Source organism: Lepisosteus platostomus, chromosome 11, assembly GCF_059453375.1.
Source record: "Lepisosteus platostomus isolate fLepPlt1 chromosome 11, fLepPlt1.hap1, whole genome shotgun sequence".
NCBI lineage: Eukaryota > Metazoa > Chordata > Actinopteri > Semionotiformes > Lepisosteidae > Lepisosteus > Lepisosteus platostomus.
This window is the reverse complement of record NC_142621.1, coordinates 32,210,898-32,232,411: the sequence shown is the minus strand read 5'-3', so window position 1 is coordinate 32,232,411 and position 21,514 is coordinate 32,210,898. Positions and strand designations below refer to the sequence as shown.

The 21,514-nt window shown below is 52.8% G+C and overlaps 1 protein-coding gene across 1 annotated transcript in view; it reads left to right on the top strand.

The window, feature by feature from the left end:
* notch2 (notch receptor 2) overlaps positions 1 to 21,514 on the top strand; it is an 83,743-nt gene that overhangs the window by 50,643 nt on the left and 11,586 nt on the right. Inside the window, exons 14-29 of the mRNA XM_088599176.1 lie at positions 547 to 692; positions 1,387 to 1,500; positions 1,855 to 1,974; positions 2,355 to 2,507; positions 3,561 to 3,789; positions 5,044 to 5,245; positions 6,328 to 6,481; positions 7,275 to 7,465; positions 8,066 to 8,198; positions 8,402 to 8,653; positions 9,568 to 9,680; positions 10,589 to 11,133; positions 11,255 to 11,602; positions 12,054 to 12,196; positions 19,974 to 20,175; positions 20,647 to 20,740. Of these exons, the coding sequence (XP_088455302.1) occupies positions 547 to 692; positions 1,387 to 1,500; positions 1,855 to 1,974; positions 2,355 to 2,507; positions 3,561 to 3,789; positions 5,044 to 5,245; positions 6,328 to 6,481; positions 7,275 to 7,465; positions 8,066 to 8,198; positions 8,402 to 8,653; positions 9,568 to 9,680; positions 10,589 to 11,133; positions 11,255 to 11,602; positions 12,054 to 12,196; positions 19,974 to 20,175; positions 20,647 to 20,740 (3,139 nt within the window). The remainder of the gene's footprint in view (positions 1 to 546; positions 693 to 1,386; positions 1,501 to 1,854; positions 1,975 to 2,354; positions 2,508 to 3,560; positions 3,790 to 5,043; positions 5,246 to 6,327; positions 6,482 to 7,274; positions 7,466 to 8,065; positions 8,199 to 8,401; positions 8,654 to 9,567; positions 9,681 to 10,588; positions 11,134 to 11,254; positions 11,603 to 12,053; positions 12,197 to 19,973; positions 20,176 to 20,646; positions 20,741 to 21,514) is intronic.

The following is a 21,514-nucleotide window of genomic DNA, read 5'->3' as shown; positions in this document are numbered from 1 at the left end:
TTCATGACCAGTGACTTACAGTGCTGGCAAAACGGATACGGTACAGGTTTTCTCCCTGTTGTCTCTTACCCTGGTCAGACACTCAGCTAGTGTGTATTGGCTTTCAGGGCTTTCCAGTTTGTGTTGCGTTTGTGTCTGTGCGTCCCAGTGGGTAAAGTAGTGTTGTCTGGCTTGTGCAGCGATTTAACTTTAATGTGTGTTGTGTTGTGCTGTCCTTAGGTCTGTCGTTGTCCAGTGCTGTAGATTACCTCTGTCTCGTTGTCCAGTGCTTCAGATGTCCTCTCTCTCATGGTCCAGTGCTGTAGATGTCCTCTCTTTCATTGTCCAGTGCTTCAGATGTCCTCTCTTTCATTGTCTAGTGCTTCAGATGTCCTCTCTTTCATAGTCCAGTGCTGTAGATGACCTCTCTCTCATGGTCCAGTGGTGCAGATGACCTCTGTGTCATTGTCCAGTGGTGCAGATGACCTCTCTCTCAATGTCCAGTGGTGCAGATGACCTCTGTGTCATTGTCCAGTGCTGCAGATGACCTCTCTCTCTGTCTCTCAGGTACAGCTGTCAGTGTGATCCAGGCTGGACAGGGAAGAATTGTGAGCTGGATCAGGACGAGTGCGAGTCAAACCCGTGTCAGAATGGGGGGACCTGCACAGACCTCACTAATGGCTACACCTGCACCTGCAGACGTGGCTTCAAAGGTCTGTGAGACTCCTTCTATCTCCTTTTCTGTGCTTCTTCCTGTTTCTTTACCCTCTTCCTTGATCTCTTTTTTTTTCCCCTCCCTGAAATTCAAATTGGCTTTATTGGCACCACCGGAAAAATTCAGTATTTCCAAAACGCGCAAGGGACACAGGACAATCGCGCAAGTGTGGAATGTTAACAGCTGACATATATAATTCCTCTTTACCAGAAATCCCCATACGTATCTTTCCTTTTGCACTTAAAAGAACAGAGCCACGTCCCCCTTTACTATGTAGAGCCCTCATCCTCAGTCTGTTTTAAACAGACCACCTCCCTTCTTCCCTGTCTTCTTTAGCAATACCACTCACTACAGCTACAGTCATTCCCGTTCTCGAGTTTGTTCGGAGCGGTTGGTCCGGCTCAGAGGTCGGTTGATCTCCAGATTTGGTTCATTCTGACAAACGCGAAGCCTGAAAAACGTCTTGTTTCGGATGGGGGCGCACCCCGCATTGGGAGGGTGTTCCCTCATACTCGGAGCAGTGAGAGTTCACGCTTGTGCGCCCCGAACCGGGTCATGAGAAAAGAACTAGGCCGGGAAAAGACCCCCCTCGTCTCTCCCTGTTCTGTAGCGTCGCTTTTCTCTCTCCCCCGTTCCGCCCACCCTCCAGAGCACTGTCTGACCTTCCCCCCCCCCCCCTCCCCCCCCACCAGGGTCAAACTGTGAGGTCAACATCAACGAGTGCGCGTCCAACCCCTGTCTGAACCAGGGCACCTGCGTGGACGGAGTGAGCAGCTACACCTGCCTCTGCGCCCTGCCCTACACAGGTAGAGTAACGCCACGCTCCGGGCCCATTCTGCACCTTGTGTGTCCTACTCGGGCTCGGCTCGCGCAGGGAAAAGCAAATCAGAGTTTAGACTGTCAGGAACTGCCGTGCAGCGAGATTCCTAGCCAAGCTTCCAACCTGATTGTTGTTTTTTTTCTTGATGTGTGTTCTTTTACTGTGGGACCTACAGCGGTACCCTTCACTTTTGAAAGTGTCTCAATTGCATTCCTTTACGCTCTCCTGGAAAACGGATCCTGTGACTGTGCTGAGCTGACGGTTGTGTAGTTGTAGTCGTCTCGGGGTCTAAGGGGGCGTGAGTGCAGCAGTGTAACCCTTGTTGTTGCTCTTTGCCCAGGTGGGAACTGTGAGGTGATCTTGGCACCTTGTGCATCGCAGCCCTGCGCAAATGCAGGGATCTGCCAGGAGTCTGCCGACTATACCAGCTACACCTGCCTGTGTGGCAGCGGCTGGCAAGGTGGGTATGATGAACGTCTTGGCGTGCGTGTGTGTGCGTGCGTGTGTGTGGACGAGACGGAAGAGGGCTCGGTCCTACAGACACGTCTTTGTGCCTGTGAGGGGCCCGTATGAACTGCGACGAAGTGTGTGCGTGTGTGAGAACAAGACAGAAGAGGGCGTGGTCCTACAGACACGTCTTTGCGCCTGTGAGGGGCCCGTAAGAACTGCGACGAAGTGTGTGCGTGCGTGCGAACGAGACGGAAGAGGGCGAGGTCCTGCAGACACGTCTTTGCGCCTGTGAGGGGCCTGTAAGAACTGTGACGAGGTGTGTGTGTGGACACAGGAAATGGCGGCGAGGGGTCTGCTCACGTGCTGTTGCGCGTCTGTGGGTGTTTGCAGGTCAGCAGTGCACGCAGGATGTCAACGAGTGCGTCTCAAGGCCCTGCCAGAACGGCGCCCAGTGCAAGAACACTCTGGGCAGCTACCAGTGCCAGTGCCGGCAGGGCTACAGCGGGCCCAACTGCGAGACCAACATTGACGACTGCACGCCCAGTGAGTGCCCGTCCACACACAGCCGGTCAAACCCGTCTGTACCCAACTCTTTGCCCTTTCATGGTCAACACCACATATGAGCAGTTCTGATTATGGTGTGATTACATTATAGCCCGAGAATAAAAAAAAAGGCAATCAGATGAAAAGATTGTACCCTACAGGCAGAATGTACGCTCCTGACCTACAATGGGTCAGGTTATGGGAGCCCAGTCACGGAGGACTGCGCCGTTAAACTGCGAAGCGCCAGAATGAGACGGAAACTCTGTAAACTCTGTAAACTCTGTAAGAAGAGTGAAAGTTCCTCTTTAAGCACAACGTCTCCTGTTGGGCAAACTCAAATCAGCGCCCCCTCCCACAGACCCCTGCCATTGCAGGTCCTTGGCTCCATGTGCTGCTTCTGAAACACGTCCCAGTTTCTGCCCTGTGTCAAGCCCTTGCTCTGAGGCGCTTCTCACACTCGTGCAGTTAGACACAGCCAGCCCCTTGGCGTTCTCTAGCTGAGGCATAACCCGTTCTGCCCAAGGCTGCCTCTGGGGGTGCGGTCAAGGTCGCTGTCGCCCTCAGCAGCCTGCCTAACAGGTGATGGCTGTGCCGCTATTTCAGAGAATCTGGCTAAGAGATAAGATAGATAAAATAAGATCACTTTATTGGCCATATACAATTTCTTGCATTAGGAATTTGTCTTTTCGCATACCCCAACTGGCTTTCCATGAGACACACAGACGGGGAGAGAAGCTGGGGGTCAGAGCTTTTTATACGGCACCCCTGGAGCAGTTGGGGTGAAGGGCCTTGCTCAGGGGCCCAGCGGAGTAGGATTCCTCTGCCAGCCGTGGGATCCAAACCGGCAGCCTTCCAGCCACAGGCGCAGATCCTCAGCCACAGACCCCCGGCACCTGCCGGCTATCTTTTCTGTGACTGAGGTGACCAGAGCGTCCACTCCCATCCTGCCTTGCTTGACCGCTGCAGCTGTCGTGCACCTACACCGGACACCAGAGTGAGAGCCGCGCTCCCCCAGGATCCCGTGTGCTGATGCGTGTGTCCTTTTTTTCCCAGGCCCCTGTCAGAACGGAGGCTCCTGTATCGACAAGGTCAACAGCTTCTCCTGCAGCTGCCTGCCGGGTTTCCACGGCGACCGCTGCCAGGCGGAAGTGGACGAGTGTGCCAGCAACCCCTGTCGGAACGGCGCCACGTGCAAAGACTACGTCAACAGCTACGTGTGCAAGTGTGTGCCCGGGTTCAATGGCATCCACTGCGAGAACAACATCCCTGAGTGCACATTGAGGTAGGGGACTGGCGTCTGTAGTGCAAATGCGTTTCCTCTGAAGCCGTGCCTGAACCAGGTCATATTTAAACGTCTTACATTCCTGTCAGTGCTCTGTGACCAGGTCTCGCTGTGTGTGTGTGACTCCTCAGATCTGTGTTTCTGTCAGTACAGTGTGACCAGGTCTCTGTGTGTGTGTGTGACTCTTCAGATCTGTGTTTCTGTAAGTGCTCTGTAACCAGGTCTGTGTATGTGTGTGTGTGTGTGTGTGTGTGTGTGTGTGTGTGTGTGAGTGACTCTTCAGATCTGTGTTTCTGTAAGTGCTCTGTGACCAGGTCTCTGTGTGTGTGTGTGACTCTTCAGATCTGTGTTTCTGTCAGTACAGTGTGACCAGGTCTCTGTGTGTGTGTGTGACTCTTCAGATCTGTGTTTCTGTAAGTGCTCTGTGACCAGGTCTCTGTGTCTCTATGTGACTCTTCAGATCCCTATGTCTGTCGGTGCTCTGTGACCCAGTCTGTGTCTCTCAGTGTGTGTGACTCTTCAGATCCCTGTCTGTCGGTGCTCTGTGACCCAGTCTGTGTCTCTCAGTGTGTGTGACTCTTCAGATCCCTGTGTCTGTCGGTGCTCTGTGACCCAGTCTGTGTCTCTCAGTGTGTGTGACTCTTCAGATCCCTGTGTCTGTCGGTGCTCTGTGACCCAGTCTGTGTCTCTCAGTGTGTGTGACTCTTCAGATCCCTGTGTCTGTTGGTGCTCTGTGACCCAGTCAGTGTCTCTCAGTGTGTGTGACTCTTCAGATCCCTGTGTCTTTCGGTGCTCTGGGACCCAGTCTGTGTCTCTCAGTGTGTGTGACTCTTCATATCCCTGTGTCTGTCGGTGCTCTGTGACCCAGTCTGTGTCTCTCAGTGTGTGTGACTCTTCAGATCCCTGTGTCTGTCGGTGCTCTGTGACCCAGTCTGTGTCTCTCAGTGTGTGTGACTCTTCAGATCCCTGTGTCTGTTGGTGCTCTGTGACCCAGTCTGTGTCTCTTTGTGACTCTTCAGATCCCTGTGTCTGTCAGTGCTCTGTGACCCAGTCTGTGTCTCTCAGTGTGTGTGACTCTTCAGATCCCTGTGTCTGTCGGTGCTCTGGGACCCAGTCTGTGTCTCTCAGTGTGTGTGACTCTTCAGATCCCTGTGTCTGTCAGTGCTCTGTGACCCAGTCTGTGTCTCTATGTGACTCTTCAGATCCCTGTATCTTTCTGTGTTGTGTGACCTGGTCTGTCTCTCTCTTTGGCAGCTCCTGTCTCAACAATGGCACCTGCATCGACGGCATCAACAGCTTCACCTGCAGATGCCGACCCGGTTTCTCCGGAACCTTCTGCCAGTACAAGATCAACGAGTGCGACTCGCACCCCTGTCGGAATGGAGGCACCTGCACGGACGGCCTGGGGTCCTATCGATGCTCCTGTCCGGTGGGCTATACCGGCAAGAACTGCCAGGTCAGGGGTGAACACCTGCCGCCCGCTCCCAGACCCCCCTCCTGTCAGAGTCTGTGTGCCTGTGTAGTTACTGGACTCGGCCCAACAGGCACCCCAACTCCAGTTTCTGTTAGAGGGTCACATTATCGCCTCATTTCTAAATTTGAATGAAAGGAAAGGGCTATCCTGGACTTTTGTGTTGATGACATATGCTGTCATGCTTAACCCTCTTGTTTATTCACTGTCATATTGCATTTGTCCTAATATTTAATACTGACTCTGCTTCCAGGAAAGCAGAATAACTTTTATGTACAGCATGTGGGCTCTTGTATTCCCTGGGTGAGTTCAGAATTTGTCAATCTGAACGTTCAGACAGGGGCCTACTGAGAGTTAGTCTGGACAGCTGGATGTGCAGGAAAAGAATGCCTGAGGTGGGATACTGCAGGGTGACAACAACCCAGTGAACTAGAGCTGCTTAAGCTGAGAATTAATGTTGCACTGCATTTCTTCTGAAGTGCTTGTTTGCAGTTGAAGGTGCTCTGAAAGCCACATAATTAAAATTGTTGGCCCCTTTCCTAAAATTCTAATGAATGTGCACTGTTTATTTATTACTTTTTGTGTTTTTCAGTTCAGTTGTTCTCTAAATCATTTAAAGTCTTTTTAAGTTGTAGCTGAAGTCATTCACGTCATGACGCATGCTAAACATATGATATGTTTAATTATGTGAAATGGAAAAGGACTGATCATCAACTTGTTGATGAAAGGCGGCTCGTTCAGCAACAGAACGCGGTGTTGAAGGAGCTCTGTGGGTCTTCCGTGCCTTCTGTGTGTGTACAGCACACTGTTCCAGGTACTATGGCAACAGTGCCTTTGATCTGAACGCCTCACGCCCACTTTGGAATTTAGGCCAGCACTTCTCCTCTTGGGCATCTTGGAACAAGCTCCTGCAGTGGGATTCAGTCAAATAGCATTTGCATTTATATGTCTGTTGAACTGCTGAGTGAACAGCAAACATGTCATTTTTATTTCTGGCTATGGTTTTGAAGAGGGCGGGCTGCTCCTGTGCTTCATTGTCTGTTAATATCACCTCTCCTTTTCCGCAGACTCTCATGGACCTGTGTAAAGACCCCAAGTGCAATCACGGGGGCACCTGTGTGCAGAAGGGCACCGACTGGAGCTGCAGGTGTCCCGTGGGCTGGACTGGGTCCTACTGCGACGTGCCCATGATGTCCTGCGAAGACGTGGCCAAGAGCAGAGGTGAGGTCCCCGACCCTGGTTTCTCTGCCACCCCTGCCTGTCAGAGCCCCTTGTTACAGGAGGTGGAAGGGAGACTTCCCACTGCAGAACGGTTTGCACATAAGAGCGTAGGAAAGGTCACAGCTGAGAGACACCCCGTGGCCCATCTTGCTCATTTGCATCAAGTTCTCTCACAGAGGTTCCCACAGATTCAGTTTCGGACGCAGGATGAAGGCGTCGGTTCCAGATCTTTTATATTCCTCTGCGTGAAGGAGCGTCCGTCCCACCTGATGTTTTGAGTGTCCCCTCAGTTTAAATGTGGCTTGTATCTCGGGGACCTTGTATTGCCGCTGACCTTGGGAGGGTCCCCCTGAGCTGGTTTGACCTTGGAGAATTTTAAGTATGCCAGTCGAGTCTCCACAGAACTGTGTCGCGGAATGACATCCCCTTCGGGTCAAGAAAACGTCTGGATTCTCTCCTTTGTGGCAGTATCGTTGTTTGGTACGGGTGACCCAACGTAATGCGATATTCCCCGTGAGGCCATGCGCCATTGCGCCATGTTACAATGACTTCTCGTGATTTGAGTTCTCCATCTGTGACTGATAAACTGTATCCCGGTACCTCTGCTGGTCTTTACATTTCTCCTCCGTGGTCTCGCTGAGGAAAGTGATGAGTGAATAGACTAGATCTCTCCCGTTCGGGGTTTAAGTAGCCCTCCTGTACAGATCGTCTTGTTGACGCAGAGTGACGTTCCAGATCGGGGCGGGGGAGACCCGGATCGCTCATCCTCCTCGTCCTCGCCCCCTGTCCGTAGGTGTGGCGGTCAGCAGCGTGTGCAAGAACCAGGGGAAGTGCATGACCACGGGCAACACCCACCACTGCCAGTGCCAGGCCGGCTACACGGGCAGCTACTGCGAGGTGGACGTGCAGGAGTGCACCTCGAACCCCTGCCAGAACGGCGCCACCTGCGTGGAGATCCACAACCCCAAGGGCTACTCCTGCCAGGTGAGCCACCCTCCGGAGGCACAGAGCGAGGACGAAGGGGGTAGCTCCTCGGGGAGAAAGTGTCGCGCTGCAGGCAGAGACGTTTCACGCGTCTGCAGGGGAGCTTCCCCGCGCGCAAAACTGGCGGTGATTTTGGAACTGATGCATAATTATTCCAGGGCACATTTGTGTGACTGCTGGCGTCCTAGGAAGACGTGTGAGTGAGAGGGAGGGGTGGGATGAGAGGGCGGGAGGAAGCATAATGCAGCATTGTTGAAATGTTTACATGCAATTCGTTGACCTCAGTAAACACTTTTTGGACTAAAAATCAATCCAGTCAATATCCGTCTCTGGATTCTGCTCATTCGGTTTCTTCACCAGGCGCCTACGCTCATTGTGGCTCTGAAAATCCGTGGTTATCTTAGGAATTTTTCAAAATCGCTCTAAACTCTCGGGTTTTGCCGTGACCTGGTTTAGCAATCAGGTGCCGCACGTGTGAAGTGTGGAGATTATAGCACAGTGGCTGGCGTAACAGCGGAGATACAGAGGTCAGCTCCTCTACTGTTCTGCTCTGTGAATGAGTCTCTCTCTCTCTCTCTCTCTCTGTGCCCGAACCCGCAGTGCCAGCCGGGCTTCCAGGGGGTGAACTGCCAGTACGATGTGGACGAGTGCCAGTCTCAGCCCTGTCTGAACGGGGGCACCTGCATCAACCTGGTGAACCACTACACCTGCTCCTGCCCGCCAGGCACCAGCGGTGAGCAAGGGCAAGGGGGAGGCGCACACGGAGGGGGGGGGGGGAGAGTTGGGGGGAGATGGGGAAGAGGCGCAGGATGCACGTCACGTTTTGGATTTTGTCTTCGGAAGGATCTTATGAAGGACAGTTTGACCACATGACCGTGTGCTCACCTTCACGTCGCAGGTTAAAGTCTTTGTGGCTTAATGTGTGTGTGCTCTCAGGCCTGCAGTGCGAGATCAACTTTGACGACTGCGCCCCTGATCCCAGCTCAAGGATGCCTCGCTGCCTCAACGGGGGTCAGTGTAATGACGGCATTGGAGGGTACACCTGCTCATGCCCGAAAGGCTTTGAGGGGGAACACTGTGAAGGCGATGTGAACGAGTGCCTGTCCAACCCCTGTGACCCCACTGGCAGCCTGGATTGCGTGCAGCTCGCCAATGACTACCAGTGCCGCTGCCGCCTGGGATACACTGGTGAGCTCTCCTGGGGGACAGAGTGGACAAGAGGACACTGCCATTCAACACACACTGCTGCACAATCTGCCGTTCAACACACACTGCTGCACAATCTGCCATTCAACGCACGCTGCTGCACAATCTGCCGTTCAGCACACACTGCTGCACAATCTGCCGTTCAGCACACACTGCACAATCTGCCGTTCAACGCACGCTGCTGCACAATCTGCCGTTCAGCACACACTGCTGCACAACTCCACCAACACACACTGCTGCACAACTCCACCAACACACACTGCTGCACAACTCCGCTGTTCAACACACACTGCTGCACAATCTGCCGTTCAACACACACTGCTGCACAATCTGCCATTCAACGCACGCTGCTGCACAATCTGCCGTTCAACGCACACTGCTGCACAATCTGCCGTTCAGCACACACTGCTGCACAATCTGCCGTTCAACACACACTGCTGCACAAACTGCCGTTCAGCACACACAGCTGTACAACTCCACCAACACACACTGCTGTACAACTCCACCAACACACACTGCTGCACAACTCCGCTGTTCAACACACACTGCTGCACAATCTGCCGTTCAACACACACTGCTGCACAATCTGCCATTCAACGCAAGCTGCTGCACAATCTGCCGTTCAACGCACACTGCTGCACAATCTGCCGTTCAACGCACACTGCTGCACAAACTGCCGTTCAGCACACACTGCTGCACAACTCCACCCACACACACTGCTGCACAATCCGCCGTTCAACACACACTGCTGCGTAACTTCACTTCTCAACACACACTGCTGCACAGCTCCGCTGTTATAACACACACCGCTCCACAACACCTGGCAGCAGGTGTGAGCTGGTCTCCGCTCTGCCCGCCTGTCTTTGACCCTCTCCCCCTCTCGCGCGCGACGCCAGGGCGGCGCTGCGAGGCCATGCTGGACCTGTGCCAGCTGGAGCCGTGCCAGAACGGCGGGACCTGCAGGATGGCCATCGGGACCCCACATGGATACAGCTGCCACTGCCGCCCGGTGAGCGCACTCCCCCGCGCCTCTCCTGACACACAGCCGCGTTTGCGTTGGTGCGGGCCCGGGGCTGATTACAGGGGTCTGACCTTCCTGAGCAGCTGTTGCTCGGGGATTTGCACCAGGAAACACCCGCTGGGTTGGCATTGGGGGTGGGTGCTGAGATCAGTGGCACTGCTCTAACGTGACCTTGTATTGTTCTCATGCTGCCGAATGGAAAGAGGCTCGAAGGATGCCGCTCAGGTAAATCCAGTACTTTTCAAGGTGCATCCTGGAAATCAGATTTTGTGTTGTGATCAGGTTCATTTCATGCACATACTGTATGGGGCATCGCTGCCCAGCTTTGTACCAGCTTCATGATGGCAAAGTGCAAGTACGCAGGTGGTTACAGTTAGGGAGGCACTTGGGTTAGAGATACCAAGATATCAGCCTAAACTACTGACAGATGTGTGTGTGTGTGTGTGACAGACTACAGGTCATGCAGGTTTCACTCATCTTGTTAGCAATCACAGCTGCACATCACACAGGCATTCGGTCTGATAGCTTCAGCCTTGCACACTGCTGTCTGTTGGTCATGCTCACTTTCACATCGTATTTGAGCCTGCTGAAGTCAGATTTGCTGTTTTTCACTATTAGGATAGGGGGGTTAAACTATTAGGGGGTCAGGGGGTTAAATAGTACTAAGCCCCAGTGGCCTTTCATGCAGCAGCCACACTTTTGACAGCATGTGTGTATTTCATGGTACCCGGCTTTCTTCCCCTCTGTCGTTGTCGCTGCTGTCGTACTGTTTCCCTGCTGCGACATGCAGGGCTGGGGCTGGCTGCCATCATTCTGTGCCCATTCAGTGTCCCGGGGGTATGACTGCCAGCTCACCCCCGTTTCTGGTACTGATTGTCTGCCTGTCTTACTGCAAGGGGTTTTCGGGGAGCAACTGCACCCACGTGGAGAGGAACCCCTGCTCTCGGCTGCGCTGCCAGAACCGCAAGGAGTGCGTCCAGACGGCGGCCGGCCCGCGCTGCCAGTGCCCCCCGGAGTTCACGGGGCCGCACTGCGAGACGCCCCTGGGCTGCTCCCGCTGGCCCTGCCAGAACGGGGGCATCTGTCTCGGGGACCCCCTGCCGCCCTACTACCAGTGCCAGTGCCCGCCGCGCCTCACGGGGCGCCACTGCGAGGTGCCCGCGCCCGCGCCCGCGCCCACCCGCCCCCCCCCGCCCTCCTGCCCCTTCGCCGAGTGCCCGGGCAGGGCCGGGGACGAGATCTGCGACCCGCAGTGCAACACCCACGAGTGCGAGTGGGACGGGGGCGACTGCTCCCTGCGCTGGCCGCGGCCCTGGGAGAACTGCACGGCCGCGCTGCCCTGCTGGGAGCTCTTCCAGAACGGGCGCTGCGACGAGGCCTGCAACACCGCCACGTGCCTGTTCGACGGCTTCGAGTGCCAGAACGCCGGCAGCACGTGCAAGTGAGTGGCGCCGCGCCGCCGCCGTTCCCGGTACCTCCCCCCTCCCCTGCCGGCTGCGTCCCCGAAATTCCCACCCCTGCCGCCGTTTGCTCACGGGCTCACGTCTCCCTCCCCCTTGCAGGTACGACAAGTACTGCGCGGACCACTACGCCAACGGGCACTGCAACCAGGGCTGCAACACGGAGGAGTGCGGCTGGGACGGGCTGGACTGCGCCGCCGACACCCCCGAGCGCATCGCCGACGGCACACTGGTGCTGGTGGTGCTGCTGCAGCCCAGCGAGCTGCTGGGGGACCTGCGCGGCTTCCTGCGCTCCCTGGGCACGCTGCTGCGCACCAACCTGCGCGTCAAGAAGGACGAGAAGGGGCAGCTCATGGTCTTCCCCTACTTCGGCAAGGAGGGGGCGGTCAGCGGGCAGCGCAGGGGCAGGCGCTCGCTGGCGCGGCGGGAGCTGGGGAAGGAGATCATTGGGTGAGGCCCGCACCGGTGCCCCTGTCCCGCCGCCGTCGACGGAATGTTTTCAAATAGGCCCTCAAGTCCAGATTTGGCTCATTTTGAATTATTGCTGCGTGTTGACGCGTGTGAGCCCGGAGTAATGGGAGAAAGCACCGAACAGTGCAGATTGTCGTCCTCATGTGTTGCTGCTTTGAGTAACCACGACCAAACCAGTGCTGAAGAGTTCATATGGTAACAGAGCACGTCTACGCGAGAGGGTGACCTGATATATTGGCGTAATCAGCTCAGGTCCGTTTATAGAAGTATTTGTTCAGCACACTTGAAATTCAGCTGTGGAAGAAGCCCTGGAGCGACCGTTTGAAAATAACGGTCTGTGAAAGCCTTGCTGCCGCCTCGGGCTCTGCTGGCAGCGGGTTGAGTGTGCCGCCACCTAGTGGACTGTGGGTAACGGTGTGCCTCTTTGCAGCTCGGAAGTGCACATGGAGATCGACAACCGCCAGTGTGTGCAGAGCTCCGATGACTGCTTTACCAACACCAGCCTGGCCGCCTCTTACATCGCTGCGCAGTCTCTCAAGGCCCCGCTGTCCTACCCTGTGGTCAGCGTCAGAAGTAAGTACCCGCTGTAGCGGCGAGGCTTAATAATAAGGCAGAATTAAGTGTTTCTGAGCTTTCCCAAATTAGGCCTCATTTCTCTGTTCATCTCTGTGGTGCAGCCACAGAGAAACCATTCATGCAAGGTGATTTAAGGTCCAAGGACAGCTCCCAAAGGGGGATGCACTTAGCTAAGCCTGGCTATCATGATCAATGGTCACCCATTGGCGCCTATCTGTCTAGGGAGTGCCAGTTGGACATCTGGACTGCATTACTAAGTGTCAGGACTAAGTGACTCATATCTCACCTTGATCAACCAATCAGGGACTGGTAGGGCCGAGTAACCCACGTGGGACTCTGATGCCCATGGAACTTTCAGCCAATCAATGAGCTGAAGTTCCTCCAGGTAAAAACAGGCAACACAGAGAGCCTGTGAGATTCAGATTCAGATTCAGATTCAACAAGATTCAGATTCAGATTCAACAATTCTAAAGGGAATTCAAAGGAGAATCCCAAGGGCAGGACATTCTCGCAGCGTGCCTCCTGACCATCCTGAGACTCAGCCCGGACAACCACGGAACGGCCAGTGTGTCCGAGTGCCAGAACTTTCCTTTGTTCTAAGAGTCTAGAGTGGAGGTTACCAGAGAGTAACCAGCAGCAGGCCTCGTGAACAGGTCGGAACTGTGGACAGCTGAATTACTATTCAGAACAATCTCTTCATCAGGAACGAACCGGTCCTCTTCCTGACTTGCTGGGACCCACAGTCATCTTTTCTCTTGTGCACAAACTTTGCTAGTTAAAGCCAACAGTGAGCATCAGCAGCGCACCGTCGCAAGCCGCACAGCACAGCCTGGCACGGAGCCAGAGAGCGCGGATTGGACAGCAACAGCCTGCAACTGTTTCTTTGTGCCTGCAGGAGATCTGAATCCCCAAAAATTGGATGAGTATTCAACTTCAATGCATTACAGCTCGAGAATTCAATTGTTATCCCAACCAGTTGATATCAATTTAATTCCTAAGAGTTATGTACTTGTTTGAGTATCTAATGTAGAAGTTGTAACCAAGTTCACTTTACGAAACGGTCTTAATGAATGATATACTGAACGTATGTCCTCTTGATATGTGTAACACTTTGTAACTGATTGAATATATAACTTTTGTATTCTGATAACCCTCTCGATAAGATCTGTTAGGTTTATATGCATATTCTATGTATTAATAAATGTATCCTCGTGTATTAGTACCTGTGTGTGCGCGTTGTTTGAGTTATGTCGCATGGTTGGATTCTAAAGCCATCAAAAGAATCAACTTTGTGATTTACTGCTACAATTAATAATTGTCTCAGTAAATGCCCAAACCCTACAGAACTTGTGCCTTCAGAGAGCCACTTTTCTTACATATTTGGCGTCCCTGAACCGGCTTAATCTACATTATTTGGCGTCCCTGGGTGGGCGTGGCAAGACTGAAATGAGTCAACCAAGCGGAATAATTCAATATAAAACGCCGCGGGTTTCATACACGACAATACAGTGTGCTGAAAGCCGAAAGGAAAAAAGTTCCCCTTGCTCTTTAAGCAGTGCTTGATTGTTTTGTGATCTTTTGCAATCTACCGGGTTGATTGCATACTGGATCTTGTGGTTTTCTGTGGTAAAACTGTGATTTCGTACTTAAAAGTGATACTCTTTAAGTTTAACGATGGTTGCAAAAAGGTCTGAATTCGAGTCGCTATTAAGCACTCTCTCTAGCAGCGACAGGTCTGACCACGATCTCTTCCATATCTCCGTCAGCGGAGAAGCTAGGAGAATAAACCTCCATTCTCTGAGAGAGCTAGCGAAGGACATAGAGAGATTTGACCCCGCAGTGTCAGAGAATAATATCGAGAGTTATATTCAGGACCTCAGGTATAACCTGCAGTACCTGCCAAACGCCACAGAACAGGAGAAAGTGTTTCTTGTCAGGAAAACTACCAGCAGAGCTGTACATGAGTGGATGGCTAGGCAGATGAAGAAAGTCTGTAATGACTTTGAGCAGCTTTGTCAAGCACTTATCGAAGAATACAGTGCGTTTATTGACCCGACTGCTGCGATAGCCGCCGCTCTTAACATTAAGCACGAGAGAGCAGAGTCCCCTCGCGAATATTACGAGAGACTTAGACGAACTTATTTTGCAGGGCGAAATGATGAGGGTTGCGAAGAGAACACACATTTCAATGGTTTATTCATTGCGAATCTCCACCCGTCAGTCAGAAAGATGATCTTAATGCATACAGATGCACAGACCATGAAAATGACTGATATTAAGAGATTCGTGCAGAAAGCCTGGGAGTATGATGTCCAAAGTCGCTCTGAGCAAAAAGCTGCTAAAGCGACTGTGTTCGCCGTCAGAGCCAGCAGGGTTAATTCCCCCCTGCTCGAAGGAGCACAGGCTCCTGAGCTGGCTAAGCCCCGTTCCAAAGCACTCACACAGGACCGCACCCAGCGTCCTAAGTGCCATGAGAACACCGGGGGAGGGAAAGGGCTAGAAAAGGCTGAACAAAAGGATTCAGTAGCCGCCCGCCTGGCCAGGCTTGAACAAGCTTTATTAGGACAGGGACAACCGCTCCCCAAGGCTGCCGGAAGCGTGAATGAGCTGATACTCTCCACTGGAGGAGGCGGAGACCCGCCCCCTCTCCCTCCCTCAGTCTATCTGATTGAGCGGAATGGTTCCTGCCTGGATAAGGTCAGCCACTCCCAAGTGAGTGCTGACTCCACCCCTGAAGTCACAGAGCAGGCAGTAAAACGCAGAGGAAAAGCAAGAAGCTTTTACCTCAAGGCTGCCATGGGAGATGTCTTACCCAGTGAGACACTGATTGACACTGAGGTTGAAAGGTGTTTGATGTCACACGGCAAGCTCAAACGGGTAGAAAAAGAAAAGGGCATGCGACTCAGAGAGGAACCTTTGGTGGATCACCAGAAAGGCAAAGTGTGGAAAAAGGTCAAGGCTCCTAAGCCTTCTGTACAGAAGGAAAGGGGGGCCAAGAGGCAGACTGTGCTCACACAGTGCCCACCGAACACAGAAGCCTATGTGAAGATTCCTTCCGTTCCCTCTGGACAAGAAATAAAAATATTTCCTTGTTCCCCAGATATACAGGGAAGTCGTGTCCCGGCTGAGGTCACAACAGCCTCCCTGCCACAGGAGCGGTGCTCCGAGCAGCCGCCTGATCCACCAGGTAAAGCACACCCCTTCTACATCCCTAAAGAGGAGCAGATCTCCCCACATGGCGATGAGAAGGAGCTTTCCCTGTGCACCCTGGCACCCAAGAGGGTTCAGGAACACCACCCCGCAGTGGTGGAAGGGATCCAGATGGCAGGAGACCAGGTTGGTGATGTAGCCCTCACCCTTGGCCCTGAGAGGTCCTCTATTAGTGAGGATCTGCTTGAGCAGCTGTCGCAGGGCCACCGCCAGGTGCCCCTAGTGCAACATTCACAGGTTAGACAGGAGGTCCAGCTGGACGCTGAGACTACTGCGCTGTGGACACACCTGATCCCAGATGCCGATTCCCTCTGCTGTGACCCAGGGAACCTGCAGTCAGGTAATATTATTTCTCACAACTACCAGGTAGTGAGTGAGACTGACCTGATTGTTCCTGCCTCAACGGCAGGGTTGCCAACACACCCAGTCCCCAGGAAGGGACAGGGAATGAAAGCCGAGACGGTTTTCTTACAGCCACCAGCTCAGTTTGTCAGTCTGAGTCTGACCAACAGTGGTTCAGCCAGACTGGAGCTGGATGGTCAAGCCACCCGCCTGCCAGTGCAGGACATCGCAAAGAGGGGTGTCAGAATCCCCGCCTGCACTGACATGGGCCTGGTGAGTGATAGTGAGTTCAAAGACAGTGAACTAGCTATCCCAGTGCTGGGGCAGCTCCCTGAACCCCTAGCGAGGGAAGGGGGGAGCGAGCAGGTGTCCTACACCCACGCCCAGCGAACGATTGTAAACATGCCAATAGAGGGATTCCTCAATCAGGAAGTGTGCAGGGTGGACCTGAACAGTGAGAATGGGGTAACAATCCCAGATCACTCAGGTGCTCCAGATGACCACTCAGCCGAGGGTCAGGCATGCTCCACCGCTGCACCGCCCCCTGCAGGGTTACTAGAGCACAGGCATGAACAAATCGAAAAAGCAGATGCCCTGGAAACGGAGGAGCAGCATCAGCCGCTGCGTCAGATCTCCCCAGATTTGCAGGATGTTGGTGCCCAAGATGCCACAGGGCATACTGAGAAAGACACCATGTACATGCTGCGCCAGCTTAGAAAGGCAACAGTCACTCAGAAGGAGATGACTGGGATCAGCCACCCGAAAAGACTTTTGGGAGGACTGATTGCTGCCACCACTGTTGTGCATTTGCTATTTCTGGTAGGTTTGTGTGCTACTGGCACTCTCACCCTGACTGCCCCAAGAAGGCAGGTGTCAGAGATGCCAGAGGGTAGTGACAGACTGTATCAACAGCAGCAAAAGTTGGAAAGCTTAGGGAAAACCCTACAGGCAACTTCCTATGCAACAGGGTTAAATCTTATTCCCCAAACAGTGGACATGATTGTTGGTGTTATACAGTGGGTTTATGCTTGTGTGCAACAGGCCAGAATGTTGACACAAGACCTGTTAAGGGAGTTTAGTGCCACTGTAGCCAGTCTAGCCATGGCACAATTCCCAACCCACTTGATTCCACTCTTCTCAGTAGAGGAGTATGTGACATTAACCCCATCGCTCATAGCTCACCCAGAAGGCAAACCAAGATTGAATTCGGTTCCAAATCTTGAGATGGGTATGGCTACCAAAGCTATCCATTGGCTGTGTCTAAACGATTCACCAATGAAGGGTGTAAAGCTACTAATGAGCAGAGGGAGGTTAATGAACCCCATGAAGAGCAGGTGGGAAGTAAATGGCTGGTCAGCACACCACATTTAACTGACACTATGACTTGTGACGGGCATGATACAGCTACCACAATGCAGCTATCTAACCAATAGTTTTCCTGTAAGTTCCCGAGGAGGCCATAGTACAGCATGGTAACTTAACACTGTACGGTCTGGAACCAGACAATATAAGACCAAACTTGAGGTCTAAGATGCCTTCAGGTGCCACACTATTCAATTGGATAGAAATCCAAGAAACAGTAAGCCCTGAAGAGGTACAGGTAGTTAGTTTGCGTTAATGGAACAAACCTCCAAACCACCCTAGCAGATACCCAACACAGGTGTTGTGGTTTATGGGGGGGCTGGGAACAGGAACTGGTGTTATTGTAACACTGCTGCCGGGTAGCTGGATCATGACTGACAGTGTACTCTGAATGATGTACTCTCACATCAAGATGTACTCCGGGTAGCATGAATGAGTCAAAGGTAGCATGTCAAAAGAAAGGAAGTGACTTCTCCCCAAATATCTACCACAGAGGTATCAGATATTGACAGTGAACTTCCTGATGTGTAATTCCTAGACTGAGATAATGTCTCCTACCGTGTTTATACATACTCCAGATGTTATTCATCCTGTTTGTATCCAATGCTGGTTCTGGTATGAATTCTCGAGGAGTAATGTAGACATTTAAGATTAATGTTCTAATGGCAAGGGACATCACTTAACTCTGTTTTGTTTTGAAGGCAACAATGCCTCAGGACCTCGTGACCTTCAAAAAGGGGGGATATGTAGCGGCGAGGCTTAATAATAAGGCAGAATTAAGTGTTTCTGAGCTTTCCCAAATTAGGCCTCATTTCTCTGTTCATCTCTGTGGTGCAGCCACAGAGAAACCATTCATGCAAGGTGATTTAAGGTCCAAGGACAGCTCCCAAAGGGGGATGCACTTAGCTAAGCCTGGCTATCATGATCAATGGTCACCCATTGGCGCCTATCTGTCTAGGGAGTGCCAGTTGGACATCTGGACTGCATTACTAAGTGTCAGGACTAAGTGACTCATATCTCACCTTGATCAACCAATCAGTAGGGCCGAGTAACCCACGTGGGACTCTGATGCCCATGGAACTTTCAGCCAATCAATGAGCTGAAGTTCCTCCAGGTAAAAACAGGCAACACAGAGAGCCTGTGAGATTCAGATTCAGATTCAGATTCAACAAGATTCAGATTCAGATTCAACAATTCTAAAGGGAATTCAAAGGAGAATCCCAAGGGCAGGACATTCTCGCAGCGTGCCTCCTGACCATCCTGAGACTCAGCCCGGACAACCACGGAACGGCCAGTGTGTCCGAGTGCCAGAACTTTCCTTTGTTCTAAGAGTCTAGAGTGGAGGTTACCAGAGAGTAACCAGCAGCAGGCCTCGTGAACAGGTCGGAACTGTGGACAGCTGAATTACTATTCAGAACAATCTCTTCATCAGGAACGAACCGGTCCTCTTCCTGACTTGCTGGGACCCACAGTCATCTTTTCTCTTGTGCACAAACTTTGCTAGTTAAAGCCAACAGTGAGCATCAGCAGCGCACCGTCGCAAGCCGCACAGCACAGCCTGGCACGGAGCCAGAGAGCGCGGATTGGACAGCAACAGCCTGCAACTGTTTCTTTGTGCCTGCAGGAGATCTGAATCCCCAAAAATTGGATGAGTATTCAACTTCAATGCATTACAGCTCGAGAATTCAATTGTTATCCCAACCAGTTGATATCAATTTAATTCCTAAGAGTTATGTACTTGTTTGAGTATCTAATGTAGAAGTTGTAACCAAGTTCACTTTACGAAACGGTCTTAATGAATGATATACTGAACGTATGTCCTCTTGATATGTGTAACACTTTGTAACTGATTGAATATATAACTTTTGTATTCTGATAACCCTCTCGATAAGATCTGTTAGGTTTATATGCATATTCTATGTATTAATAAATGTATCCTCGTGTATTAGTACCTGTGTGTGCGCGTTGTTTGAGTTATGTCGCATGGTTGGATTCTAAAGCCATCAAAAGAATCAACTTTGTGATTTACTGCTACAATTAATAATTGTCTCAGTAAATGCCCAAACCCTACAGAACTTGTGCCTTCAGAGAGCCACTTTTCTTACATATTTGGCGTCCCTGAACCGGCTTAATCTACACCGCCTTCCCCAGGGGCACACGAGCTGCCTCACCCAGCCTGCAGGAGGCACTAGGACAGCCCTCATTGTTAGTTTAGTAGCTGAAGAATTTGAAATAACAAATAACAGCGTTCCCTATGCTTCGTCTTATTTCATCCACGTCTAGTTTCCTCTTGTGGCCTCCTGTGCTTGTTTCAGTACTGGGAGTGAGGCTAGCCCTATATGTATCGCTTGGGATCTTATATTCTTGAATGGGCTGCAGAGGTTTATTGTCTAAACTGTATGATCGGACTTGCCCAGTTTCACCTCCGTGGCTAGGTGTAAGGTAGAGAGAGGGGGCTTTGGAAGAAAGCCATCTGTTAGAAAAAACCCCGTAAAAACAAGGTTTGATTGTATAATTGGCATCCAGCGGAGTGGCCAGTTCCCCACAGAGCCTATTCTATCAGCTGTTTCCTCTCCTGTGGGATCTCACTCTCTTTGAGTGCCGGTTATTCAGTTGGCTCAGGAGTGCCTCATTTTTGCAGGTTCTTCTTTATGAGCAGGTGGTATTCTTCCAAAGCCTTCTCTCATTGCCTCAGCGTAGGGGTGACTACATGCAGGGGAGTTTTTTACAACCCTTGATGTTCACTGTCACCACAGCACGATCTGTATTGAAATGTGGGCGTCAGAAAATGTAACCACGGGGTCAAGTGTGAGTGTGTCCTGCGCCGGTCAGGGTTCATACCAGTGTGTTGGTTTACCAGGTGAGCCTGGCAAAATAGAGCAGTCGCACCTGCTGTACCTGCTGGGTGTTGCTGCGGCCATCATCCTGCTGATCCTGGTGCTGGGTGTCCTGGTGGCAAAGAGGAAGCGGAAACACGGCGCGCTCTGGTTTCCCGACGGCTTCTTGCCCAAGAAGGACCGCAAGAGGCGTGAGCCCGTGGGGCAGGACGACTTCGACATGAAGTAGGAGTCTTGGTTATTGTGATGTACTGCTGCTCTCTTTCTGTCACACGCTGGTGCAGTGCAGCTCAGGCACTTCAGACCATACCTGCTGTCTCTGGCACTGAGTCCCTATCACCCTCTCACACACTGCGGCCCTCACCCTCTCACACACTGCTGCCCCTGTCACACTGAAGCCCTAACCCTCTCACACACTGCAGCCTCTGTCACACTGAAGCCCTCACCCTCTCACACACTGCAGCCCCTGTCACACTGAAGCCCTCACCCTCTCACACACTGCTGCCCCTGTCACACTGAAGCCCTCACCCTCTCACACACTGCAGCCCTCACACTGTCACACTGAAGTCCTCACCCTCTCACACTGACGCCAGAACAAATTCTTGTCAGCTCTCATTCCCAGTGAGTAAATTGTCCCAAAAAGATGTGGAGGTAGAAGGGACCTGACACTTACATTTGCCTGCTCTCTCCTGTCAGGAACCTGGTGAAGCCACAGGATGGCAGTGGCATGATCGGTCCCAATCAGAAGGAGTACTGGCTGGAAGAGGGCTCCCAGGCCAAGAAACAGAGGGTAGGAGACATGGAAACTGGTGCAGAGAGACAGTCCGTACAGCCCACAGACTGGGGGCGAGAGACAGTCCATACAGCCCACAGACTGGGGGCAAGAGACAGTCCGTACAGCCCACAGACTGGGGGCGAGAGACAGTCCGTACAGCCCACAGACTGGGGGCGAGAGACAGTCCGTACAGCCCACAGACTGGGGGCGAGAGACAGTCCATACAGCCCACAGACTGGGGGCGAGAGACAGTCCGTACAGCCCACAGACTGGGGGCGAGAGACAGTCCGTACAGCCCACAGACTGGGGGCGAGAGACAGTCCGTACAGCTCACAGACTGGGGGCGAGAGACGGGCCGTACAGCCCACAGACTGGGGGCGAGAGACAGTCCGTACAGCTCACAGACTGGGGGCGGGAGACGGGCCGTACAGCTCACAGACTGGGGGCGAGAGACAGTCCGTACAGCCCACAGACTGGGGGCGAGAGACACTCCGTACAGCCTACAGACTGGGGGCAAGAGACAGTCCGTACAGCCCACAGACTGGGGGCGAGAGACAGTCCGTACAGCCCACAGACTGGGGGCGAGAGACAGTCCATACAGCCCACAGACTGGGGGCGAGAGACAGTCCGTACAGCCCACAGACTGGGGGCGAGAGACAGTCCGTACAGCTCACAGACTGGGGGCGAGAGACGGGCCGTACAGCTCACAGACTGGGGGCGAGAGACAGTCCGTACAGCCCACAGACTGGGGGCGAGAGACAGTCCGTACAGCCCACAGACTGGGGGCGA